Genomic DNA, 27,767 nt, shown 5'->3' on the forward strand with positions numbered 1-27,767 from the left:
GCAGTGTCCTTTCCAAGCTCTACCTAAACAATGGCCAGCTAGCTGAAGGTGGAAAGGACACACCTACAGTAACGACAGTGTCGTGTTTCTCCTTTATTGCAGAGGCACAGACCTCCTGCTCTACACCCTTCTTTTACCTCTTTCTCTTTACTTTCCAGTGCCTTTCGTTCATGATTCGCACAACTTCTCAAAACATAGGCTTTGACTATGTGGTTTTGGCAAACCACAAGATCTGAATATTATATATTTTTAGTCTAACAGACTAAACACTGATCAACTCTGCAAGATACAAAGGTGCAGGCACAAGGTCAAGTGGAGTACAGTAAGGGTCATATGGTTACTCATCAACAAGTTGAACGTAGCAAAATTTTACAGTTGTGATCTTTCCTTTAGGTGGGTAATTGATATTTGGCAAAACAAAAAACAACAACAAAAAACACATACACCCTCCAAAATCTAACCACAATGTGAGGTGGCTATGGGAGGATTTCTTGCACCCAGGGCAGGGAGTGTAATGTATAATACATGTGTTGTGAAGCAAAGTTTCATTATCTTCATATAGACAGCAGCAATAACATAACATTTAAGGAAAATAACGTGTGTCAGTAAGAATGAGAATCACCAGTCACCACGCAATAAAAGACAATCATGATACTCATGTGACAATTCAATTAATATTGCGATTCTATAGGTATCACGATTCAGGTAGGTATCCTAATTCAACAATTTTTTTTCTGATTTGTTATAATTTTAAGACTGTGAACCTTAAGAAAATGTCAAAACTCAAGAGTTTTATACTTTAGTTTTATTCAGCAGCTTCACAACAGACCTGAACATGATTACTTAAATGTAGCTCATTTCTTATAACCTTAGTTTTCTCACTTAACCACCAAGGGCAGCATATAAACAATAGTACCATAATTATTACTAATAGACAAACTTAGCAAATAATTCACTCCTACCACACAGGATGCCAACGTGAGGGAATAGTTTAGAGAGTACAACCTGTAGGATTATAAAGAAACAGGAATGTTTTACCTGCGTCTGGCCTTTACTGCGCGTTTTTCAAGACTATTAGTGCAGGATACTTTTTTTGAGGATGGTGTAATTGTGTGTAATGAATGGGAAACTAATTCGCTCGCAGAGTTACAAGAAAAAGTTGATCGGATGTCCATGCACTCAGCATGATGTGTTTCATATTATTATTCTTTTTTTTCATAGCGTTATATTTAGCACATAATTCAATAGAAAATTGCCAATGGCAAGTTACAATCATGTTGTCAAAAAAAGTCCACATCGAGTGCCTTCATAACATGCCCAGAACACAATGCTGAGGTCAAGTGTCCAAAAGATGTTCCCTAAAACACAAGAACATTCACACTAAACTTTGCCCTTTGGAGGGAACAGGGATTTTCAACTGCTTAATGCCAATTGGGACAGTGTTAAAGAGAGAAGTAGTAAAGGTAAAGGACATTTCAGCAACATACTTCGAATGATTCTAATTTGAACATAATCATTTCAACAGCACATGCAATGTAATTTAGTGTTAATAGACTTTTCTTTTTATAAATCTTTATGAAACCTCTCGAAGGCACACAAATGGGCTTGGAGAGCAGAGTTAAACCTAGTACATTTTTGGAGAACTTGGTGACTCTTTAGGACCATTTAGTGACTTTATTAACAAAACAAACAAAAAAAAAAAAGTGCCAAAGTCTAGTGGCTAATCTGACACCTTCTAGAGGGGACATTGGCGAAGGAACTGCATGTTATCCCTCTTCAGCTCACATGTACTAGTTAGATGAGTTGCAGGAGCAGCTTTGGATACCGCCTGATCAGTGTGTAAGCGCAGACCAAAAAGTTGCGCTTGTGTAATCCTATGTTCCACTGAGCAATCATGGGCCACTGAATCATCAGTTAAGTTTGTGCGTCAATTACATTCTGTTTTAACCAGACTTTTTATTTTCCATGCATTCGATAATATTAGATTCAACTCTGTCACTGTGCATTGTGTATGTACAGAGCAAATTAAATGACTTTAGCATTAACCAGGAGTGCACAAGTGGCCTCATATTTTACACACAAACATTCAGAGGGCATTTTATCTCCTGGTAAATGTGTAAATATTTAGTTGTTTTTTGATGCCGTGACCAAAAACTTCTCCATTCATATAGGCTATAATCTACGGCTTTCAATCAATTCTACTGTAAACGTTTTTCTGCGCGCGCAACACGTGTCACTGTGTAAATAAGCACGGCAATCCGATTCACGTTGAAATTAGGATGTGACGTCACCTGGCAACTCCTTGACGACTTCTTGCGCATGCGTCTTCCACTAAAGAGAGTTGGCAGCAATGTTTCACGTAGAAAGCAGACTGGAAAGTTACCGATATTGCAAATACAATTAAACATAAAGGGAAATCCTCCAGGTAGAGGAATCAGCCATTAGTCATCCACCACCAGGCTGTCTTATCTGTTCCCGCCCTAAACTTCCTGGCTTTACCGATTAAAGCGGATGTGTTTCTCAAGAGCTCAATGACTCCTGTGTAGGACACAAGTTACCTGAGACACACCCTGAACCACCTGTAGCTTTTGTGTCGAAGTGCACTCATCATAGGGCCTAGAACTGTTGCGCACAACTGTTGCATCCGCTCAGAAGAAAGTCTGATGTGCACTACACCACTGACTGCGACACTTAAAGCTCACTTCATCGAGCTCGTCTTAATTCACTTTCCTTGTGTTTAAGTTACACCGCCACGCCATAACGCTTCACCCGGCGACTAAGGTTACACGACCTCTCTCTGTCTGTCTGTCTGTCTCTTTCTCTCTCACTGCGGGAAGTCAAAAGTGAAGCGCCATCAGCCAAACTGCAACATTCGTGTTAAATTGATTATTTTTCGTTGTGCAAAAATTACTTCCGCGCTTTTGCATCGACGCACAGCGACAGGCTGTTTCTGTAAAACCAAAAAACTTCCCAGACCCAATAAAAAGGAGTTCCATACCAGCTGTTTACGCGACTATAGGAAACAGTGCAGACATGTAGACCACTCGGAGCTCTCCTCTATCCTTCACACCGTCTCCGGGAGTCTCACACTAATGTCCACTGGAAGTCCAAAAGCCAGCCTGGGCCGCGTGTCGGTGGAAACTTTCCCTATCCCGTGCTGTCGTTACTCTTCGCGCTGTGTTGCGCTGCAGCCGGGCGCCATCTTTGCTTTGCTTCGCTTCGCTTTTGCGTTGCGTTACGTTACTTCGCTGTGAGGCTCTCGGCTTTCTCAGAGTCCTGGAGGCGGAATGGAGCCGCCCAGAACAGCCACTAGCTCTGCTCCACTTTTTATATTTCCACCTTCTACATTTTACACAGGTCACTTGTGCGCCCCCTATCTTAAAATGTCTGTCACAGTCTAACAGGTGTCCGTTGACCACTAAACAAATTAAGAGTTTGGGTTATCGAAATGATTTGTGGCTCATTTCAGTTGGTTAATCATACTAGCTTTATACTGGAAAACTTTTCCAGAAGAGATTATTCCTTCACTGAAAACAAAGTGTGCTAAGTCAGATCCCCTTTATAGATAAATATAGATTACAGTATATATTCAATTACAGTACCAGTCAAAAGTTTGGACACACCTTATAATTCAATGTTTTCTGTTTGTTTGTTTTAGTGAATATTTTTTATCAAGGTTTCTCTTAAATATTATGCACTAACCCCCCCCCCCCACACACACACACATATAATCACTTTCAAAAATTATATTACAACATAAATTAACATTTATCATAATCAAATATATTCTTACTATCATAAATGACCCCTAGTCACGTGACAGCCATCGAGGCTGTCATGTGACTAGGGATCATGTGACAGCCATCAGGGCTATTAATGAAAAAAAAATGCTATATGCTATTAATTTTTTAGCCCATTTATTTGGCAGAGGTAAAATATTGTACAATATTGTAAATGTGCGGCAGGGTGGCGTAGCACTGTCACCTTGTACCTCCAGGGTCCAGGATCGATTCTCACCTCAGGTTGGGTGTGCGTTGAGTTTGCATGTTCTCCCTGTGCTTAATGGGTCTCCTCACACGGGTAGCTTCTCTGACCAGTTTCCTTCATCAAAAAGTGCATTTTAGATGCCAATTTTTTTATGTTTAAAAAGGCTGTCATGTGACTAAGGATCATTATGATAGTAATATATTTGTTCATAATAAATTTGTAAAAATTATGTATAATTTTTTAAATGCCATAACTTAGTGCGGTCATTTTGGACCTTAAATTATCAATGCAATAATAATAGTGCCGTTCTTACCGTGAAATAAAAAGTGTTATAATTATCAATAAACTGTTAGTTTTGTGGTCTATTTGTAGATTCGTTACAGTGATTAAGGCTAAACCCAGAGATTAAGGCTAAATGTAATAGTTTTCCCTTCTGTCATGGCAACGTTACTGGAAACGCAAGACTTTGGCGTCTTCTGTTAGTGTACACCATGTCCCATGTGCAGCGAGAATGTCATGATCTAAATATGCAGAGCAAAGCTCAGTGTTTAAGTCTAGCAACCACATCGTTTTTTGGGGCCTAGATTTAGGCAGCTTATTGAAGGCAGACTGTGTCATTTCTCACACTAGGCTGCTGTGTTTTGACTTTCTTTGAAGCTGTTCATATGTTGCATCTTTTGCATGCTAAAATTTATGATTTTTAAATGAAAAAGTTTGACAAAAGTTGTTTAATTGTAAGCACTGTCGCCTTGCACCTCCAGGGTCTGGGTTTGATTCTGTGCTTGCATGAAGTTTGCATGTTCTCCCAGTGCTTGGTGGGTTTCCCCTGGCTACTCCAGTTTCGATGTGCAGATTAGGCCAATTGCCTTTCCTAATTTCCTGTTGTGTGTGTACCCTACGATGGATTGGCACCCCATCCAGGGTGCCCAAAGTATCCTTGGATAGGAGCCTGTACAGGATAAAATATAAAGACGAGTGCGCTTACAATAAAGCGTGTGTTTTCCTTGCCCATCCATGATTCCATGCAAGTTAAAATAAAATACAGCATTTTTAGAATGCCACAAGTGCATGTGACAAGAACAAACCAATCCCCTTCACTTTCTGTCCTCCTGGATCAGCAGGTAAAATTCTCCATGTTTTCTTCCTGTTTAAAGAGAAGGGAAAGCTTTTGAGCGATTAAGGAAGGATAAAACTTTCACTTTAAAATCATGGTTTTATCATGTGTCTTGTTTTGTACTTTAAGGACCTTTAAATATTGAAAACCCCTGTACTAGAACACTGGAGATTTTAAAACTATAAAATAACACATGGCATTAGGTAATTAATAACCGAGTTGTTACCAATGTCAGCTGTGTGATGTAACTGTTTCTCATAAAGACCAAATATTTTACTTTTGAAAGGTTACCAATTAAAGTTACCATGCTCAAAAATCACCACTTAACAGCACCACAGATTAGAGCCATTATGAAGGCTTACATAATGGCTCTAACAGGGTACATGTGCAACGAATATTATTGCATATTTTGGGTGCCTTTAGCATAATTTTACAATACAGTATAAGAAAAATTAGGAAAGACCACAGAAGTAGGTTGTGTATACATATTTGACTGGTGTTGTAAGGGATCCTAAGGGATTTTTGCTTTACCTAATTTGAAAACCCGCCACACAATTAAGTAACTACCAAATTGTACACTTCTATCATGGGTACATTCTTTGCACCTAAATGAAATGTGGATGTTATCACAAAAAAAAAAAAAAATAAAAAATACAACGTAAGGCTTGGACCTCACACCAAAATTACCTACTGTAATAGTTTAGTTTACACCTTCAGGGTTTAGGGGGCTTGAATCTAACCTGTGATATATGTGTGGAGTTTTACATGTTCCAACCTGTGCTTTGTGTTTCCTCAGGGAACTTCAGTGTCCACACACCTCAAAGACAATAATTATAGGCTAACTGACCTTTGTACCACAGCACACAAAATAGCAGTAAAGAAAATGTATTGATTGTTAAACCTAAATAACCACTGATGTGTTTTAAAGCTTTTTTTTTTCTTTTTTTTTTAAAGGTACGCTACATGCATCTTCAGGTTAATATAATGCATTAAGGTACCAGCACAGCAACAAGAAAAAGTAAAATTTTTTAAATTAGAGCATTTACTTTTAATTTTAAATCAAACCAACTCAAAGTAGACAGCAAATTTATTAAATAGATGAGAGGAACGAGGTGCAATTGTTCAGACATCTCAAAAGAAAACCTCCTAACAAACTATTTCTATGGCTGCATCAGACATCTAACGCTCACTGAAGATGCTAGAGCAGTCCCAGGACCACAGTGGACTGATCTTGCAGTTGGCTTTGCAACATCTGGGGACATCCCAGGATGAACTGGAACCTCTGGCTGGCTTGGACAGACCTGCCGAGTCTATTGGTACAGTGACCCTCCCCATGAGCAGCAGATGGACAATAAATGTATTCAGGGTCACCCCCTCAGAGTGTACTGACTGAGCTTGTTTATGGAAGTTAACAAACGAGTATTGTTTAAGACAAAAACAGTGCAAAGTTACTTTATTACAATTGAGAAACACTTGTTACATTTCTTAGCCTAATTCATGTTGACTGACGTTCGACATTTACACGCTTATTACAATAATTAACATTAAAAAAAATATTACAAATAGTACAATTAATCTGCACTTTCGATGAGCTTTAAGACAAACCAGGTATTAAAATAAACATTGTTAGAATGGAACAGAGCTAGTTTAAAAAGAGAAAAGCTATGACAGAGGGTAAAGTTTCTCCAGAATTTATTTCCCAGTTTCCTCAACCAGTTTGTAGATAGTGGCACAAAAGGTCAGAAACTGCATTTGTTCCTTGTGCGGTGAGTAAATTAAAGCTCAAGACATCAGGCACTGATTAGAGTTCATCCATAGGTGAGAACGTTACAAGATTGGGCAGGGTGGTCTCCTCTCGACATGGAGAAGAGAAACTCTCCAACTGATCCAAGTCCAGAGAAAATATCTTCTCACCACAAAAGCTACCCAGCCCTGGACTTGACTTTAGTGTCGATGGCACAAAGTCAGACTTTATCTCCTTAAACCTCCCCGTAAAAGGGGACTCATCCAGAGGGCTGCGACTAATTTGGAGTATAGTCTCGGTTTCAGGAGAACACGTCCTAACTGGAGGGAGGAGAAGTTCTTCCACCTCCTGTGAGCCATCACTGCAGTTGAAAGAACCATCATTCTCTGCATCTGGAAAGGTCTCATGAGCAATGCTGAAGTGGATGATGTCGCTCGAGTTTTGGCTTAGAGCCTCCAGCTGGGAGGTGTCCCAGGAAACAGTAGAGTGCAGAGAGCTCCCCTGCTTGGATGCCAGTGGACTACATGGGAGAGGGTCAGGGGTCATTATTGCAGAATCTCTCAAGGAAAAGGCTCCTACTCTGGGGCTTTTTTCTTTAAACTCAGAAATTGGTGTTCCAAGCCAAGAGGCACCACTTTGACGTTTCTCAAGCTGTTTCTCAGCCTTCCCTTCCTCCACTGCTTTTCTCCACGATGCTCTGACGTCTGTAACTGTAATAAAACTTAAAGTTACTGCAAGATCAAAAAGGTCAATAAAAGCTTAATTCATCTGACAATTGTAGTATTAAAAAAATTGTTACTTAAGTCATTCCAATGACATTAGAAATCTTAACATTAAAAAATTAATAAATAAATTGCAACAGAAACCTACTCAAGCTCTCTGGTGTGCGAGGGAGCTGCTTCTTTGTTGTGAAGGGGTCTGCTAATGTAATGAGCAACTGCTCCAGCTCCATACTGCTCCTTCTTCCTTCCACTGGACTCATGGTCACAGCTTCAGCAAACTAAATCCATACACAGGGCATTTAAGTACAATGCAATTTCACACAAACCAAAACAGGTACACAAGAATTGTCTGCTCCGTATCTGTCCGTTGCGATTTCTCTCAATTCGCCCCGGTCATCAGAAAGCAGGTATTATCTTGGGAAAGCTAGTGATGAGCAGCACATCATTTAGAACTACCCATGTATCAGTTTCCCACAATACATGCATTTTTTTTGCCATTAAATTTCATAATACTGAATAGTTGATATTGGATATTCTGTACATGCCTGACTTGCTAGATTCTCATATTCCAACTCCAGAATCTGAGCCTTTGGCTTCAGAGCAGATGTCTTAGTTTGTGAAAGCAAGGGGTTTCTCTTGCTAGCCTGTAAAGAATAAGAACCATTATGAAATGACTATACAACCAAAAAAAGAAAAGGGTTAAGACATTAAGACAAATCTGCTGATTCAATAAATTAAAGGAATGAGTTAAAGAGTGTTTTACAGAGACTTCACATCAATTTTGGCCAAATCTAATACAAGACCCTCAAATACAAGGATTGTCTGCTTCGTATCTGTCCGTTGCGATTTCCCTCAATTCGCCCCGGTCATCAGAAAGCAGGTATTATCTTGGGAAAGCTAGTGATGAGCAGCACATCATTTAGAACTACCCATGTATCAGTTTCCCACAACCTATACATGTTGCTTACATTTTTTTTTTTTTATTACAAAATTTGTCACTCCAATGAGACACCTACTATATAGCTGGCATCAGTTATGAATACAAACTGATCTCAAAGAACCTAAACCACACCTATACCCAAGATTTGAGATGGGGAATAAATCTGATTGGTTAACCAATCACACCAACTTCATTAAAATCACCCATTTTACCACTGCATTTAAAATAAAATATACATACTCCATCAAAAAGCTATATCAGAAGGTTTTAAATAACTTCTGTTATATTCCTATTGCCATCTCAGGGAGTTTTTCCTTGCCACTGTCGCCTTCACCCTTGGCTTGCTCATCAGGGACAATCTCATTATCATCTAGACACATTCTCACACATACACACTTCATACATTTTCTTTTCATTTTTGTGAAGCTGCTTTGAGACAATGACCATTGTTAAAAGCGCTATATAAATAAAATTAAATTGAATAGGGGCAATTGATAGTACCTTAACACAAATAGGAGATAATGGCCGCACAACAGGTGGAGACAAAGACCTTGGTGAAGCAAAAAGTATGTCTTCTGTTTTGTCCTCTGTTGGAGGAGAGCTGGGAGCAACAACAAAAAAAAAAAAAAAGGCCTCATAAGAAACCATTTACAAACAATTGGGGAATAAATAAAAAAGAAAAAAAGAAAAAGGTTTTTACTCATCCATCAAAATGTTGAAAAACATTTTACCTTAAGACATCACTTGTTTTAACTTCATGCTCAGTACAGCAAGGTTCTTCTTTACAGGTCTGTTCTGTAAGTTCTAGAATAAAATAAACAAAAAACAATAATGCATTAAGGATGCAGGTAACAGCAAGCCCAAACAATCTCAGCCAAATAAAGCTTACCAACTCACCAGAAAGTTTAGCTGGATACTGTGAGAAGATACTAGCCTTGAAGCTATCTTCAGAAGCAGCTTCAAAGGAGAGTGGAGGCATTGGAGAAAGAAAGTCCAAAACCTGTAATAATTCAGACATACATTAAAATGTACTCCTAGTTCCTTAACACAACTTGAGAGATTGATATCTCTAAAAATAGGAGAATTAGCTTTTCTCACTAATTAATTTCAAATACAATGCATAAACTAAAATAACTATTGCATCATCTTAGGCCAATCAATAAATATTATTGAATCACTTTACACTTACAGGATCATCGTTGAGGAAAGATACCAGGGGAGTGTGGCTCAAACATTCAGCCCACTTCTTTTCCCAGTCCAACTCCAGCTTCTTTATGCTGCTCTTTATCTGTGGTATATCCTCCTTGGACAACTTGCGCCTAGGAAGAAGGAGTATTTTTTAAGTTAGTGGATAATAAAAACCTGACCTACATAGTCTCCTAAATAAATCAATACTCACCATTGGACAAATAAAAAAAAAAAAAAGTCTTTGTATGAAAGATTATAATAAACCAATGGTTCTCAACTTCAGTGCTGGAGGAATACCTGCCCTGAGCACTTTAGTGTGTGCTCAGCTCCCAGCAGACCTGATTTAAGCAGGCCTTTATATTAGAAGAACAGACACCTTTCTCCTTGAAGTTGTGGACAGACAAATTGTTCCCACCCACATCCAATTAACAGTTCTGCAGTTACTCAGCAGCTAATTTAACTAATTAAAAGTTGTCATTGGGTGCTTTACAGCTCAACGCTCAGTCTGGTGGTTTTGTTAGTTACGTTTATTGTAGCAAGTCAGAAAAAAGCATATAAAATGCTCAATATTTTGCTCTAAAACTAATACCTCATATTTTTTAATGTCTCCTTTGAACGGTTCATGACCAAAGCTTGTTCCTGGAGACGTTGGTTGCTGAGCTGTGATGTCGGACCTGGAAGCTTGGCTCGTTCCTCGTTCAGGAGACCTAATCCAACATTAAGAAGCTCAAGCAACCGCAGGATGACTGGCTGCCCTTCCTCATACAAACTGCCAGCGCTGGTCTAAACATACACACATACACACAAATAAATAATTGTTTTTTTTAATTAAATATATATATTTTTAAGTTAGGCATATGCAGGTCAAGAGCTTCAATTAATCATTACATCAAACATTAAAACGGGCGAAAACCGATCTCAGTCACGGTGATGTGGTTGTTGGTTGCAGACAGAATGGTATGATGTATTTGAGTAACTGCTGATCTCATTACATTTATACATTTTGCAGTTTAGTTCAGTTTAGCCCTTATTTGTTACATACACATTGCTGCACAATTAAATAATTTTTTTGCATAGCTGGCATCAGAGTGCGGGGTGAGCCATGATACTCCACCAAGTTAAGATCCATTGTGTGCAAAAAATAAAGAAAAAAATAATGACTCCTGTCAGTTAAAGTATCTAAGGCTACAGCTGACACGGGCTCATCAAAACCATACTGTTAAAGATTGAAATCAAATGAGTGTATGAGACATGAGACAGGCTAAAATTGTGCATTTCCTGACTGACCTGATGTGATAACCTCTCCATTCTCTCTAGCAGAACTGCAGGAATCTTCACACTTATGTCCTTTCCATCCAAGACATACTGATCAACCTTGCCCTCGATCACACTAGCCAATACAGTCCGCTCTCCTTCTAGCCTGGACAAAGCTTTGTCAATCTCAGCCCATAAGCTTCGAACCTAAAATTAAAAAATGACAGTTAACAAATATAAGAAGTGCAAAAATAAACTGACCAAATCTAAACAGAAGAAATAGAAATGAGCACCAGAGTGCAAATGCAAATTCTGTACATGCATGTCTTCAACAAACTCTTCTCATTTATCTTTACTCATAATTTGACAGTATGACCAAATACTGCTAAATAGAAGTAAACAAATTGACAAAGCTACATTTAAGCATGTCAGCATTTAATTCAACTCATGATGAATGTAATTTCAAACTACAACAAACCTTGTGAATCTTTTCCAGGAGGTCTTTTTCCAAGTTGTCCTCATTCTCATACTTCCTACAAAAATATACATAATCAATTTATAAGTAATTAGCATTTTATCCCAAATCAATCAGTATATTTACTAAATAATGAGGGTTGCACTAACAGCAGAAATGCATGGGTTAATTCCTCTGGATTTAAAGGCTTATGTTGCCACACACGTTCACTGAGCACTTTATTAGTAACACTATGTTAATACCAAACTCATGATATGAATACAATATATTAAATATTCCATACACATACTGGACCTGATTGCATTACACAGTTCCTGCTGTTTTTTTTTTTAAGGTGCACTTTCATGTTGCAAATCTGGCTCTCTACCCAAATAACATGCTAGAGGCAGTCATTAGAACATGGATAAATTGTCAACTACAGTGTGGCCTCACACAAATTGTGCCACACCGCCACACCAACTCTACAAGCCTGAAATGTTGACATAAAGTAGGCTGGGTCAATGGACCCATACTGTTGTATCAAATTCAAACATCTGTTTGCCTCAGCATTAATGCCCACCACAGCGTTAGCTCTGTGTTCTGAGCTAACTAAAGTCGAACCCAGTGTAATGTCAAGCTGTTGTAGCCCATTTGCTCACATTTTAAGGTGTTGGGCATACTGAGTTGCTTTTCTGCTGACCACAGACTTACTAAACTAGAGTTACTAAAGCCTTTCTTTTAGCTCAAAAGTTTCTGGAAATTCCTCTCTGACCAATTCATCAACAAGGTGTTTCTATCTGGATGACTGGATGTTTACTCTTTTGTGTACCATTCTAAGCTGCTTGTGGAAAAGCCAAGATATCAGCAGGTATAGAAAAACTATGCAACCTACAATGCCCCCCCCCACCCCCCACTTGCACTGCTGCCACAGGATTGGATGATTATCTGTTTACCTGATTAAATAGGTGTACATGAGTTCCTAATAAAGTGCTTAAGTGAGTCTATGTCGTGTATGCAAGAACCAGGATTTAAAGCAGCTGCAAATAATTCAATTAAAAATTATATTTAAATCAGTTAAATCTTACTTGAGCAAATCATCATACTTGACATCTTCCGCTTTATGATCCTTAAAAGACTTCTCCAAATGTCTTAAAAAAAAAGGAAGATCCAACACTTACAAATAAAAAAAGAAAAACAAACACTAGAAACAGTAGAATCATGTATTTATAGCTCTCTAGTATTTTAACTAACCTAGCTCTCTTCTGATAGTCCTGAATGACAGCATCTTGCTCCATACACACTTTTAGGAAACGCCTCTTCACCAACTGAAAGCGCTTTATCTTTAACTCTTGAGAACTGGCAGGAACAGCTGCAGCCTCTGGGACCCATGTGCCATCTACATTTCCAAATTCAACAGAACAGTACTAACTTGTGCAGAGGTACAGTATGCAAAACTGCTGCTTTAAACCATTCTCAATGAAAGAGATCAAAATTATATACCTGAGCTAAAACTCCTCATCTGTTTTAGCATAACATATTTAGCCAAGTGAAGCATAAGATTGATGAATCTTGGTCCGGAAGAAGAGTGTAAATGTGATGCAACCACCTTGGGAAAATTGCTGCCTTTCTCATTCTGAGCACAGGGATACAGCTATATTACAACTTGAATAGCTAGAATATTAGTTAAAAACTTGTGCATACCTTGGATGTTACAAATTCTTAAGTCTTGTCAATGTACCATTATTTCTTGAAGCCATCCGAACGTCACCTTACGAAATTCAGCATCTGCCTTGTGATCCAAAACCGGCCAGCAATGTCTAAAGGACAAAACACAAAGTACTTGTGAACTAGGAGGAGAGAAGTAGAATAGTGTAGCATTACATTGTGTCTGGAACTGTTACTTACCTAAAGACCTCCTGTGCACGTGAAGGGTTCAACTTCTTAAACAAAAAATGGATAACAAGAAAGGAAGCCTCCTTGTTTGGTTTATCAAACATGTTCCTGTTTGATATGCAAAAAGATTAAATAAATTACACAATTTAGGAGTTACACACTTAATACTTCAGACTACCAAAATGCACTCATCATAATACATGCGCCACATCATAAAAACTACTGGTAACATTGTTCTGTCAATATGATTTTAGGTCTACAAAGACAAATTAGAACATTAGAAAGAAAGAATAAAAAAGGAAAAAATTTGAAGAATAAAACAGATTTTAATGGTCAGTCAGCTGTAACAACATCTCACAATAGCACCATTACATTGTCCTGTGGCCAGATGTGTGCTACAGCAAAATACAAGCATGTTTACCATAAATGTTCTTTCTTACTCTGTGTTCCAAGTCGATACAATAACAGGGCACAAAAGTTTTAACATGTAAGGAAGGAAGAATTCAGAACAAATAGAAATAGCTTGGAGTGAAGTCAGGACTGCATGGGGAATGTTGAAACTCTCAGTCAATTTCCTGTAATGTGCAAGTGGTGTTCATGAATGATTGATTGTACAATTCCCACAGACAGTTGGTAGCAAATTCTCCATCCATTTTCAAGGATGAAATTTCAACCCGGTTTGTCTTGAATGCCCCTCATAGATAGATAGATAAATAAATAGAGAACATATACAGCTCTACAGAGCATGCAATTGGCACATTATAAATGAGTATGTTGTAAAAATGACGACATACATATCAGTGGATGCAAATGTATAGGTGTAAAATAGGTAAAACACCGGAAAGATTAACATTTTGCGTTCCAACAGTGTCTTCGTCAAACATTTAAATTATGTTGGAATGATCCATCTTTGAGTGATAGGATTTAGACAGTCTGTACTGATTATCTTATAGTTTTTTTTGTGTGTTTTTTTTTTTTTTTACTTTTAAAAGTTAGAGAAGGAGGGGAAAAATTATTCAGGTATGAACTGCAATTCTTCACGCCACACTGGCACAAAAATAGATTTTTACATTAATAATTTTTACGTTTATGATAGAGATGAACTGGTTGATCAGCCGATGACCAGATTTAGCTGGGGTTCAATTTGAAAAACACCAGTGATCGCCTGATCAGCCTAAGATATAAATAATTCTGTATTGAGCGCAGAATCTTCCAAGTGGCGCAACAAAAATGGATTTTTATGGTATTTTATTGTCAAAAACTGCACACACTGAAAGCCTCCGATCTGCCTTTTTCTCCAAACTCGAATTAGTTAGCGAATTAGTCTCAAATCCACATGCGTTAAAAGCTGCACACACAACCTGCCAGTCAATCCGCACACTCACTGTTAAATTGAGTTTTGAGTATTTGAAGGCATTTGAGGAGGTAAAAGTTGCTGTTTCTTTATTAACCTACAGGAGACACACTGAACTACTTACAAATTTTCACCATGTTGTGTGAATTATTTCCCAAGTTTGCTTTGAAATAATAATTATGGCAGATGACAGAGATACGTGCTTCTCTTAGTTAGTTGGTTTGTACTGTTTAAATACTTCACTTGGCTTTTAAGTCAGAGAAAAATGCTATAAGAAACGGCCTACGTTTAATTAATCATTAAACTAATTTAAAATTCTAACAAAATCAGGTGTAACAAGTGTAATATCAAATCAGGATATTTATAAAATCGTGAAACTTCTAGAATCGCAATTGTAATCGAATCGGCACCCAGGTATCGTGATGATATGACTAGTGATTCCCATCCCTATTAGTCACAATAGGAACCATCTCTTCTGTTTTTTTTTCTTAGTTACACTTACCTCAGCCTGTCACTATTCATGCCAAGATGCTAGCACATCAAAATAAGAGAAGATAAACATATATGCTTCAATTTCGAATGCAACAGAGTTTAGTTCTCAGCTAAAGTGCAATAATCAAAGAAAATAAAACACGAAACAGATGACCTGATGCATGTGATGCGCTCAACTTACGCCCCCAGATTGAGATGCTTGATGTTTGTTTTTCCTTTCGTGCTGGAAGCCACGTCGAGATGGAACTCCATAACCTGAAGATACCACCACAAATATTTACCGCTGTCATCCTGAACAGTACACATTATTTTTACCGCAGAAACGCACTGGGCAGGTACACAGCAGAGCTCAGCTGAGCGCGGTCAGGTAGCGGAGCTCGCTAACAACACAACACTCATGTAGAGTTAGCTAGCCGAAACGGGTAACGTTACACCACGCCTTATTTCAAGTAAAGAATAAAAGAAAAAAATAATGAGATATTCAACTACTACACGACATCTATATTTTAGTTAAGGTAATTTGCGAAGTAACGCTTTGTTTACTAAAGTACCTACAGGTACGTAAAAACTCAAAATCTAATCCACCACTTCCTATAAACCGCCAAATTGTTTGAGACAATTGCATGACACAGGAAGTTATTCGTATCCACACCCGGAAATACATTGCTCTGACTCGAAGACAGATTCTAAAAAATGTATACAGTATTATGGACATGTAAACATTTAATACAAAATTATTTCAACAGGGTAAATGTCCAGGAATACGCTACGTTATTCTAGTATACAAACACGTCTTTTCTATAGGATTGGGTGCGATTTATATATTTGTTTGTTTTTTTATTTAATCTTAAAAGACGCCATCTTGGATAGGTCAAATATCCAGGGATGCGTTTGATAACGAAAGCGCTAGCCAGCTTGATCAAGTTTTAAACATATTCAAATTTGGGGGAAAACCCCCTTTAAATCAACCGTGGATGGATTAGAGACTCTCTGTAAGAAGTGGATTGTTGTCACAGTTCTGGTTAGGGTAAGAAAACTATGGTAGTACAAGGGGCGTTCAAGTCAAACTGGGACTTGGGACTGTTGGGCAGATAACAGAAAAGAACACAATTATGAGAGTAAAAAATTCCTTTATTTCTTTATATAATTCCCTGCTTTACCAAATGCACTTATCCCAGCATTTCAATAGTGCTTGGATGGCATCAAGGTAGAAAGTTCTTAGTACACATCAGACTTTCCGCTTTACGTCTGAAAAGCTGGCCTCCCAGGAACTCCTATAATGGCCTAACATGTAGAAATGGCTTGAAGCAAGGTCAGGACTGTACGGGTAATGTGGCAAAAAATTCCAGCCAAGTTCCTCGTGAGTGACAGTTCCCACAGAGAGACTTGAAAAATAGGAACAAGTTATTCACAGATTTTTTAAGAAGAGAGCTCTAAGCTACTTCAACCAGATCTCCATTCACGGACGTACATTGCTTAATCCTGTATACAGGGTTGCAAGGAGCCTGAACCCAGGAAGGTGCAAGGTGACAGTGCTAACCAATAAGCCACCGTGCCGCTCATGGACGTACAGCCTTCTTTAAAATATTTGCACCATTGCAACGTTTTACTGCAGCATCTCATTATTGTACTGTGCCTAATGTCTAATGTAAATGTTCATTTAAACAAATTTAATCACAAATCCCATTGTTTGGCTTGAACATCCCCTCATATGTTTGTTAATGACAACTCAATTTTGATGTTTTAGCCACATTTCCAGGAGAAAATTACGAATTCACACTACATATCCCAGAGCACCCCTATTGCGCCATGCTTCTCTGTGTTATGGTTTATGGCATTGACATTGCATCTGTGTGTACAGTCATTAGAAAACAGTGAATTCAACAGCCCCAAGAACTTGTGAGGGCTGAAAATGTTCCACAAGCATCCTCATTAGTGAACACAGCCCAAGCTAAGATTGTTGACTACTGTAGATCTGAAACGTCAGAGATGACATTGATGACAACGTCAGCACTGGACATGAGCCAAGGACACACCCTGATTGGGTTGCTCATCCATCACAGTGATTGGTTGACAAGGTCACTTTTTGCCTTTAACAGTATACATGTTCTTTTGTGCTGTTTTCACATTTAATTTTTCATTATTACTTAATGCCACACGAACATTTCTCTTTTTTTAAATGAATGTTTAGAATTTTATTAACATATGGTAAAATGGTTGCATGGTGTTATATGGAACACGATGAAGTGCAAAACACTTGTTGTTTAGATGAATTGGATTTTATTAGAAATGTAGATAGACAGTACAAAAGTTATATATTTCATAAGAAAGTTCATGAATTCAGATTTTGCAAAAAATGTATTAATAACTTGGTAATTTGTTGTACATTATTAATTTATCAATTGAAATTGTAAAAAGATTATTTATTTCATGGGTAGGAGAAAGAGGTGGATAAGTAGTAAAAATAGGTATAGTAGAGGATAAAGTTATATTTTCTAGTAAAGAATTTACATCACCAGGTTCAAAACAGAAAACAGACTTATCAAAAATTCAAAAGCCACTGCAAGGACCTAATGTTGATAAACTAATGTTCCTGATTAAGTGGCTGCATTTCCACTTCTGGCTGAACGCTGCTTTCTTCACTGGACTGGCTGATTGGTTTACTGATCGGTTCTGTGCGAGGGTAACTCGGACCCACCAGCCAGTTTAGTGGGGTGTTGTTAACCAAATAATCCATGACGTTGTCAATGGAATCTTTCATGCTCTTCAGCTGACCTCGAGTGTTGATGAGGACTGTGTCAGACAAGTCGCTCAGAGCTGCAGCATTGTTAAACCTGTTGTACACATCCCTGGCCATGTGGCCGATGGACAGTGTTTGCTCTTGGATGTTTTGTGGCAGGCCCTGGAGGTTGGACACGAGCGTCAAACAAGTTGTCTGTAGCTGCTGGGTCAGGTTGCGAGCAATGGTCAAGGTCCGGGACTCTATTAGCTACAGATAAAAAAAAAAAAAGTTTGCTTAACTTTTTTTTTTAGTGTAATAACTTCATAATTGAAGGTCTTTAACTGTGTGTGTACCTCTGCGTCGTTCTCTGTGTCACCGTCATTCTGAGACGTGGATTTCCAGTCCATTAATGCACTCAACTTTTTAACCACCTTCTGGTTGGCACCATTAATGTTCTTTCGTGTGTACTCAATCTAATAGAGACAGATTCAACATTTAAAAGTCAGTCTCACTAATACATTTCTCACAATATCATGAGCTTTCCTCCTCTACTGGACTCTGTGGTTCTGATAAGCTTCCCCATGACGTGTACACAGTGTGATTTGAGTGACGTCAAACTGGAGAACAGGTTTTATTATCCTGCTGTTACAGAGTTCAAACCTAACATTTGCATACTAACGTTCATAAACCTGGCATGAACAATAGATCAAAAAAAAGTCAAGCTCTAGGTAAGTTGGCGTACACATTTCACCATGCAAGCTATTTATGTATCACTGCTGATGATTGTCAAAATAGAAAAAAAAACATGAGATTCGGCTTTACAGGTCACCTACCAGATCCATGGTGCGATTTAGCTGAGAGATGGACTCCTGGCTGTTTTTCCTGGCATCACCAACCTTGCTGATAGCCTTCTGGTAGGCCCTCTGTCGCAGCTTGGTAGAGAGTGAGCCCAGTCGAACATAGTAGCTGGGTTCAATAGTCTTATCATCAAAACCTTTGATTTCATGTTCTGGAAAAGCATGTAAAATAAACAGATTTGAGGAAATGAGGTTAAACATGTTTAGATGTCTGGAAATGTTCACTGGAGTTATATAAACCAAAAAGATTGTAAAAACAACAACAAAAAACTTTGAATTTTAGTTCATTGCTCTCTTTGGGTTGAACTTGGTCAGATGAATGCTGAAAATAGTTCAGTTATTTATCCCATTATAGAGGAATCATTTTAAGACATTTAGGGACAGCTAAAACTCTTACTTGTTCATAAAAGAAATAAAAATACTATTTTAGCAATTAAATAGAAATTAAGCAAGACCAAGTCAGTATTATAGCTATTAACAGCTTCAGTTTTTACTATAGTAAACAAGACAGCACTCTCTCTCTCACCTTGGCTGTCCTCAGGCGCAGGCAGATAGCGCTCTACCAGAATCTCCGAAGTGCTCAGGGCAGTGTCCACACCGCTACTCACAAGCTTCGCCACTTTGCTTTCCATCATTGTGTGGACGCCACCAGTGACAACCAGCCTCGTCATCTCCATGCTGTCCTGCATTACTCCTCTGGTTCGGTCCATCACATGATTCAGGGTGTGGGACATGGTCTCCTTGGCCCCATTCATGGTTTCAGTGACCCGGTCTTTTGCACTGGAAACAAGCTGTAAGATTTGTCAACAAATTAAAGAATATCTGTTATAAGAAAACAAACAGCGTCAAAAGAAAATAATTGCTTATATGAAACATTCTGACCATTTTTGGTTGATATTTTCTAAATTGTTATCAACACTTTAAATGTTACCTGTCCAGAAGGCTGGTGAAGAATTGGCAGAGTCTTCTCTATTTTATCCAGACTCTTACAGGCAAGGTCGTTAGCCCGAGAGACTAAACAGAAATAGAAATAAAATCTAAGAAAGGCAATTCTGTGATAACAGAAGCTGTAAACTGATTAAACTTTAAAACAATGCTTACTTTGAGGTTCCAGCTTGCCAATAATTGGCAAGGCACTGGTAAGGGCAGCCGAAGTGATCGTTTTTACACCCATTTCTGCGGCCTCGCACACCGACTTGATGGCTGGATGGTTGTCTTTGGTGTTGCTGTACAAGTCAGACACCATGTCGTAGGTGGAACTCACCAGCGGGAGCTTGGCCACTCGGGCAACCACATTCTAAAGGATACAAAGGGCTTTTATAATATACTCAAAAATTTTCAGAAATTAAGGGATCAAACTTTATTGGATTGAATGGCACCATCAAGGTTGGATCTTTTGTACGTTATATTGTACAATTATGTAGTGTACATTTAAATAGATAAAGTATGAGATTAAAATATGGTCCTAACAGTCTAATTATTTGAATTTAATGTCTTTTTAGAGGTATGAAGTAAAATATTGTTCAAATTTTTTTCGAATGCTACCATCGAGGGGGTGCCACAGCGGATAGGTTTTACGCCAGGCACCCTTCCTGGCGCAACCTTCCATTTTTATCCAGGCTTGGAACCAGCAAAGCATCCAGTGGCTGAAGTTTGGGCATTGGGTGGGAATTCAACTTGGGCCTTATACATGGTAGACCGAATGACCAATGCCCATTTTAAAGGTATTGTATATACTAAAAGTAATAAATATAATATAATATATACATAAATATATATAATATGCCAATAATATACTATAAATAATAAAATCTAATATAATATAGACCTAAATATATATATTATGCTAATGATTTACTATAAATAATAAAATATAATATACTAAAAGTACAAAAGATTTTCCATTGACATTAGGGTACCACTTTAATGATAGTTTGTAGAAAGTCTGTGTATATACTGTTTATATATATATATACACACACACACACGCACACACACAATGTACAGACTTTAGGGGGAAAAACAGTTGTTTAAATCTTTTAATACAAAATCTATTTGTTATATATTGCTACATATATCATAATGTGGTAATAATATGGTAATATTATTACTATTATATCAAATTCAAAATTTATTTATCAATATAATATACAACTTTTTGGCTTTATATAAATATAAGTATACATATAAGTATAACTGAATGTCATTTTTATGAGCAATATTTATACACACCTCGTTCATTATTTCCACAGGAGGCATGTCTCTCACTGTAAAAGATTTAGAAAAGTCTATTAAACTATTCACATGAAGTATTTGAGGGAAATGAGTAAATATATATAAAATTACAGGATAATATTGAAAAACTCACCGTTTGTTGTGTGTCTGTATCAGGAAGAGAAAGCTGAAGTTTAATGTCAGTCAGTCCTGCTCAGTAAGCACTGCTCGAATCAGCGCCTGCTCCCGCTTTTATATCCCTCGAGCGGTTTCTCGCGAGACTGTGAACGTGACCGCCAAAAAGTAGTACAAAGGTGAACGATTACGTCAGCGTGGCTTTACCAGGACAACACTTCATGACGAGTTGTCTTCTGATTAACATTACACACACTTAAACACGCCTAGTCCCTTATAGTCGCACGTAAATAGTATCCGGAACTATGTATGCTTATAACCTCAGCAGTACTAGTAGGTTAATGTAGGTCATATTAAATGTTAAACGGTTATGTCTAGCCTCACTGATGTGACGTCACTCCCAGTATTGACACATTTTCAAGTTTTTTTAAAATAAACATTCGGTTTAGCATATACTGGCTTACATTACAAACTTTAACATTGTTTTGGAGTCTAAAACTATTTTGGTATGTTCTAGAATACTTGAGCAAGTTTGTTGTAACTTTCTGAAGGACGTCTGACTCAGGGTTGAGTAATTTCCTCTAAGACTGGGCCAGATCTGGGTAAAAGTCCACGCGTCACATTAACATGTGTTAGTGTATTTTACATGTTTAAGTTTTTTACATTCACTGAAATGTATCTTGTATCTTGTATCTTAATGCAATATTTTTGTGCTGAGTTGATATGTTTTGTTTTCGGTTAAACTAATTAAGGATGAGTTTTTTAAGACATAACTTTATTGATTCATTCATCTTCATTAACCACTTTATCCTGGCCAGGGTTGGGGTTAATTCCAGACCTATTCTGGGAACGCAAGGCAGGAATGCACCCTGAATAGGACACCATGCCCACCTTGGGTCAATAGAGTTTTAAAAAATCCACCAAACAGCATAGTTTTTAACTGAAAAAGGAAACCTATATAAACTTGGGATAACATGTAAAACTGCACAGACAGAACCTGGCAAGTCAGATATACAGTCATTTTTGTAGAAATTTCACAGATCAACCATAAGATTAAGACCACCTGCTTAATATTGGATAGGTCCCCCATTTTGCTACCAAAACAGTAATGACCTGTGTGTTCTGACACCCTTCTAGGAAACCAGCATTAGCCTTTTTAGCAATTAGAGCTACAGCAGCTCTTATATTGGATCAGACTACGCAGTCTGATCCAATATAAGAGCTGCATGTGCATCAGTGAGCCTTGGCCACCTGTTGCTGGTTCACAGGTTTTCCTTCCTTTGATCACTTTTGGTATGTCCTGACCACTGCAGACCAGGACCATTCCACAAGATCTGCAGTTTTAGAATTGCTCTAACCCGGTTGTCTAGCTGTCATAATTTACATTTACATTTAGGCATTTGGCAGAGGCTCTTATCCAGAGCGACTTACATTTTTATCTTATTACACATCTGAGCAGTTCAGGGTTAAGGGCCTTGCTCAAGGCAGACTTAAAACAGTGGCAACTTGGTGGTTGTGGGGTTTTGAACCTGTGATCTTCTGAACCATAGTCCAATGCCTTAACCACTGAGCTACCCCTGGCCTATAATTTGGCTCTTGTTACAGTAGTTACAGTTACAATGTCTCGTACCGATTGCACCTGGAAGTGGGTGGGTATATTAGACAGCAAAATAACTTTTTGTCCCTATAGTTGATGTATTGGAAAAAGAAATAATGCCTAAATGTAAGGATTTGAGTGACTTTGACAAGGCCACGGGCTAGACGACTGGGTCAGCAACTCCTAAACTGCTCTCTTGTGGGATGTTTCCGATGTGCAGTGGGGAGAAAAGTGGTGCAAGGAATTAAAACCAGTGAACCGGAAAAAGGTTCATGGGCATCCAAGGCTTACTGATGCACGTGGGAAGTAAAGGCTGGTCCATGGACTCTGGTCCCATATAAAAGTGTCACATACAGGTCATTCCTGTTTTGGTAGCACAAGAGGGGACTGCTCAGTAAGCTTCCCAATATTAAGTGAGTGGACAAAATATTATGTCTGATCAGTGTATGATACTGTTGAAATCACTGTAGCAGTTTGTGCATTTATCAAAGGTTCAACTGCAGTGACAAATCAGGCCAGAGTACAATCACCTTTCACTTTATAACTGCCACCTTTAGACTTTGATCTGATGATATGGAATATGATCTGATGGATCTATTCACATTTTCATCAGGCCACCAAATCAAAGTGTCACCACTGTGAAGAACAGTAAAACAAAGTCCACTCTGAGCATTACATCATGCACGTCATAGTTAATAGAATGATGTCACCTTGTCACTAATATATAATAAATTGTATATATGAAAAAACTGATTGTTTTTAAGATGGAATTATTTGTCACATATACCTTACCGCACAGTGAAATTATATTTTTTGCACGTCCCAGTAAGGAAGCTAGAGTAAGACGAAAGGGTCAGCCAGGTTACAGTACAGATAGGGTTAAGGTCCTTGCTCAAGGTTGGCAACTTGGCAATTCTAGGACTTAAACCCCCAACCTTCCGGTCAGTAACCTACAGCCTTAACCATTTGAGCCACTCTGTTTTAAGCTCTTTTACTGAAGTCCCTACATGAATATGATGTATTACCACTTTACAATGTTAACATATTTTCCCTTAAGATAATAGTCATGCTTTTTCCCCAGATACACTTGCATTATTTTATTTTTATTAAATATTTGCTTTATTTGTAGTTCTGCTGACCTAGGTGGTAAGCTGTGATCTATATTCCCAGATTGGTCCACGTAGGCTGTTGTGGTTGCCAACATTCAATGTCCTAAAGTGAACTTTATGCAGCTTTCTGTTTCAAATTCCCAGACCATACGAGTACAAATAGGTCATTTTCTTTTTTAGAAGGAATAAATACTTATCCTCTACTCAATGCCAGGAACGTTTATTTAAAAATAATTTTACATGTAAACATAGACTTAAATGGCTACGAATATTTAATACAAAGCTACGTGACAACAGTCTAGGTTTAACAACCAGGCGTTTTACATTAAATGATTTTTTAAAGACAGATTCCACAGAAAATGTAAAGGAGCAATACAGTATATTGATTTAAGTGAATCACGGACATTTCATTTTTACCCAAGCACTCCAGGTCTTATTATAAATTATACTATAACAACAAAAGAAAAAAGTTTCGAGACCAGTTTTTATAACACACAAACAGATAACAGCATAAGGCTACATGCACAGTCACAGGGAGCACTGACCTTCATAAGTCAGTGTGCCAAAAGACATCAGGAGCTGTGCAACTGGTGCTATTCTGACCATGAGCGTTACCACGTCTACTATTTCATCATGGACAGCAAATTAGAACAAAGGGCAAACGTAAAATTCTCCAGTCAATCCTCACGTGTGATTTGAACGTGCGCCGCGTTGCTGCCAAGTTCTGCCCAGGCTGCTGACCCAGGAGCAGAAGGAACATTCTGTCGAAATCTGCCAAGAAGTTCGTCCATGTGCTGTGGATGACCCGTCCTTCATGTTAAAGATCATTACTGGTGACAAAATGTGGGTGTATGTGTAGGACCCTTAGATGAAGCAAAAGTGTTTACAGTGGAAGAGCTCATCATCTCAATGACGGAAAAAGATGAAGCAGGTCCGCAGCTGGACCAAGAACATAGTCATTAACCTTTTCAACGTTTGCAGCATTGTGCATGGAGAATTTGTCCTCAAGGGCCAGAGCGTCAATAGTGAATTCTATTGCCAGGTTTTAAAGCGCCTGAATTTGATTTGAATTTGAAGCTGTTAGCATGAATGCTTGAGGAAAGGTCAATGCTATTCTGTATATTCAATGCGTCTGTATATCAAAACCATCAGTGTTACAGTGACATCTCGTGGACAAACTCGAGTATAGCATCTCATCTATCATTTAATCCTTATTACCTCTGAAAACATCAGGAGTAGCTCAGTGGTTAAGGCATTGGGCTTACAGTCCCAGGTTCAAACCTCACAACTGCCAAGTTGTCCCTGCTGGGAGCTTGAGCAAGGCCTTTAATCCAGATATTCACTCACTCACTCATCGTCTATACCACTTTATCCTGTATACAGGGTCGCCGGGGGCCTAGAGCCTATCCCCGGAGACTTTGGTTTTAAAGCAGGGTACACCCTGGATAAGGTGCCAATCTATCACAGGGCACACGAGGGCACACTACGGGCAATTTAGGAGTGCCAATTAGCCTAATCTGCATGTCTCTTTTACTGTGGGAGGGAACCCACTAAGCCCTGGGAGAACAGGCTAACTTTATTTTGATGGGAATTGAACCTGCCTCTGAAGGTGCAAGGCAAAAGTGCTAACCACTAAGCCACTGTGCCACCCTCATATGGAGAATACTGCAGTAGTCGTTCTGCAGAAGGGTGTCTGCCCAATGTCGTAAATGTAGAAAAAAGAAATCGTGCCAAACAACAGTGTGCCTAAACAACTAGAGCACTTCTTACACACTCTCGCAGGTTTCTCAAACAAAGACACCATAAACTGTCTATTTTAAGTATGTAAAAAAAAAAAAAAAGTGTCTGATGACAGTTCAACATTAGTCAGACACGTACAACGCTATATGAAGGTGGTATAATTGTCTTACCCAAAAGCTCACAGTCACAAAAGCATTAGCAGTCCTAACTTTAGCTAACACGTTCAACAAAGCATTGCAACTATTAAGAACATAGCCTAACAACTTTACAAGTCTCCAAATACACTTTCTTAGCTCTGTCAGAAGTACAGAGGTAGCTTTTTTTCCTATATTATATACAGTACTGTGCAAAAGTCTTAGGCACCGTGTTATATGCTGTACCAATTTTGTTATATATGTTTATCATGTCTGCATAATTATGTACAAAATCATTCAGTATTTCCATATATAACCTAAAAATGTATAAATTTATAACATTACAGAAGAATATATGCATGGCTGTAAAGAAAGAAATATAGTACAAGACAGACCAGTTTTCAGATGGAAACAAAAAACCTAATGTACGCTCCTGGGATTTGCATAAGATTAGAAAGGAGTGAGTGTGACAAAGTTACCAGAAGAACTCATATTCTCCAGCAAGCTCAGTAAAACCTAACTGAGCTTGGTTTTAGGTTAGGTTTTACTGAGCTTGCTGGAGAATATGAGTTCTATATAGTTCTGTACTATATTTCTTTCTTTACAGCCATGCATATATTCTCCTGTAATGTTAATTATTTGATTAATTTTTAAATTATATATGGAAATACTGAATGATTTTGTACATAATTATGCAGACATGATAAACATATATAACAAAATTAGTAGAGCATATAATATGGTGCCTAAGAATTTTGCACAGTACTGTATAATTTTACTAAATTAAGCCATTTTTAATTTTAATTGTTGATAGCGATCTTAACCACTGCAGTTTTCCAGGACATTTTGGGCATTGGTGGGCCGTTTTAAAGAACATGGGTTTTTATTGCACAAAAACCACCAACTGTCCTTTAACGCCCCATGCTGTTTGCTTTAACACCACAGAATAAATTGCCCAATGCCCAATAATCAGTGAAAGAAGAATGCCATTTAACAGAAAGAAAATTTAAGTTTTATGAATAGCCAAGCTATGTATGCAAGGGCTGGACTATGTACCACGTGCATTGATTAGAACATGGTTTAAAGCAGTAGTATGCTGTTCCTGACTGACATAAAGAGGTGAATATAGCAATCATGAACGGCAAGGTGGCTTAGTGTTTAGCATCGTCGCCTTGCCCCTCCAGGGTCCGGATGCAATTTGTGCCTCTGGGTCTGTGTGGATGGAGTTTTCATTTTCTTCCTGTGCTTGGTGGGTTTCCTCCGGGTTCTCCAGTTTCCTCCCACAGGCCAAAAACATGCAGATTATTTTGTGCAGATAAGTGGCTTTCCCAAATAAATACACTTTAATAAATACATCAGTTTATATTAGATTTTCTCATTTCATTACTTGAAAAGATGTTAGACCAAAAGAAGGACTTATAATGTCAATGGCATGGCATACAAATAGTCTGGACCTCAATCCAATTGAACATCTATGGTGGAAATTAAGGAAAATATTCCATGACAAGGCTCCAACCTGCAAAACTGATCTGGCAACTGCAATTAGAGAAAGTTGGAGCTGGATTGATGAACACTTTGTCGATAGTTAAATCAATGCCTCAGAGAATTTAAGCTGTTGTAAAAGCCAGTAGTGGTGTATGGTTTTTGTTTCATGATTCCATAATATTTTCCCCAAAAATGAGTGATTCCATATTTTTCCCCTGTGCTTGATCTGCAGTTTTCTTTCTCTAAATTTTATTTTTTTTTTTTTAAGTGTTTCTTAAAGCCAGAAGGTTGGAATGTTAAATGTAAATAGTTTTATGGCATGTCTGTGATAAGTACTTTTCTACATAATTAAAGAATTGCATGACCAAGACTAGTGATTCCATACATTTGCAGAGGGTTGTAGATAGATGAGTACCAGCAAGTTCAGTGTGTTGGGCCAGTTGTCGTTGCAAACGGACCACCTATAACTTATTTTCAAAAGACGTCCAACTATCAATATCCTCTAACACTGGCTAAATCTCTTTCTGGGAGAGGCTTCTTTTGCTCATGGAGCCAATAAATCAGAGATCAATTAAATCTTCTCCAAAAAGGGCCTGTGTGTGTAGATTTTCATTCCATCAGAGCAGAGGCCA

At 38.1% G+C, this 27,767-nt stretch overlaps 3 protein-coding genes and 2 non-coding genes across 5 annotated transcripts in view; all 5 read right to left on the reverse strand.

The window, feature by feature from the left end:
* Positions 1-3,322, reverse strand: part of dennd4c (DENN/MADD domain containing 4C) — a 57,035-nt gene extending 53,713 nt beyond the window's left edge. The window contains exon 1 of the mRNA XM_053479919.1: positions 2,999-3,322. The gene's annotated coding sequence lies outside the window, so the exon portion shown is untranslated. The remainder of the gene's footprint in view (positions 1-2,998) is intronic.
* A 3,215-nt stretch (positions 3,323-6,537) lies between these two features.
* Positions 6,538-15,758, reverse strand: haus6 (HAUS augmin-like complex, subunit 6). Its single transcript, XM_053505562.1, has 16 exons — positions 15,324-15,758; positions 13,309-13,404; positions 13,142-13,220; positions 12,904-13,036; positions 12,655-12,799; positions 12,489-12,551; positions 11,428-11,482; positions 10,983-11,156; positions 10,285-10,478; positions 9,697-9,826; positions 9,405-9,507; positions 9,239-9,311; positions 9,009-9,108; positions 8,113-8,211; positions 7,716-7,845; positions 6,538-7,555 (listed from the first exon to the last, which is right to left on the reverse strand). Exons 1-16 carry the CDS (start codon positions 15,446-15,448, stop codon positions 6,903-6,905), a joined length of 2,352 nt encoding a protein of 783 aa, XP_053361537.1. The 5' UTR covers positions 15,449-15,758; the 3' UTR covers positions 6,538-6,902.
* LOC128532042 (small Cajal body-specific RNA 8) lies at positions 7,911-8,041 on the reverse strand. The gene has a single exon (XR_008361255.1). It is a non-coding gene; the product is annotated as a small Cajal body-specific RNA 8 (non-coding RNA).
* Positions 8,384-8,514, reverse strand: LOC128532048 (small Cajal body-specific RNA 8). Its single transcript, XR_008361256.1, has one exon. It is a non-coding gene; the product is annotated as a small Cajal body-specific RNA 8 (non-coding RNA).
* A 1,649-nt stretch (positions 15,759-17,407) lies between the features above and the next one.
* On the reverse strand, positions 17,408-21,225 carry plin2 (perilipin 2). The gene is made up of 8 exons (XM_053513090.1): positions 21,090-21,225; positions 20,954-20,988; positions 19,823-20,018; positions 19,653-19,735; positions 19,248-19,512; positions 18,698-18,873; positions 18,218-18,337; positions 17,408-18,131 (listed from the first exon to the last, which is right to left on the reverse strand). The coding sequence occupies exons 2-8, from the start codon at positions 20,978-20,980 to the stop codon at positions 17,727-17,729; spliced, it is 1,272 nt and encodes a 423-aa protein (XP_053369065.1). The 5' UTR covers positions 20,981-20,988; positions 21,090-21,225; the 3' UTR covers positions 17,408-17,726.
* Between the last annotated feature and the right edge of the window lie 6,542 nt (positions 21,226-27,767).

This window comes from Clarias gariepinus, chromosome 1 (genome assembly GCF_024256425.1).
Source record: "Clarias gariepinus isolate MV-2021 ecotype Netherlands chromosome 1, CGAR_prim_01v2, whole genome shotgun sequence".
Lineage (NCBI taxonomy): Eukaryota > Metazoa > Chordata > Actinopteri > Siluriformes > Clariidae > Clarias > Clarias gariepinus.

Excerpts from the sequence above, each read along its gene's own strand:
- haus6 (XM_053505562.1), bottom strand. The coding sequence starts at position 15,448 with ATGTGTACTGTTCAGGATGACAGCGGTAAATATTTGTGGTGGTATCTT. Across the intron at positions 9,312-9,404 it reads GTATCCAGCTAAACTTTCTG|AACTTACAGAACAGACCTGT; the intron begins GTGAGTTGGTAA and ends ATTTTATTCTAG. Across the intron at positions 7,556-7,715 it reads TCGCACACCAGAGAGCTTGA|TTACAGACGTCAGAGCATCG; the intron begins GTAGGTTTCTGT and ends GTTTTATTACAG.
- plin2 (XM_053513090.1), bottom strand. The coding sequence starts at position 20,980 with ATGCCTCCTGTGGAAATAATGAACGAG. Across the intron at positions 19,513-19,652 it reads TTCACCAGCCTTCTGGACAG|CTTGTTTCCAGTGCAAAAGA; the intron begins GTAACATTTAAA and ends CAAATCTTACAG. Across the intron at positions 18,132-18,217 it reads ACACAGAGAACGACGCAGAG|CTAATAGAGTCCCGGACCTT; the intron begins GTACACACACAG and ends TTTTATCTGTAG.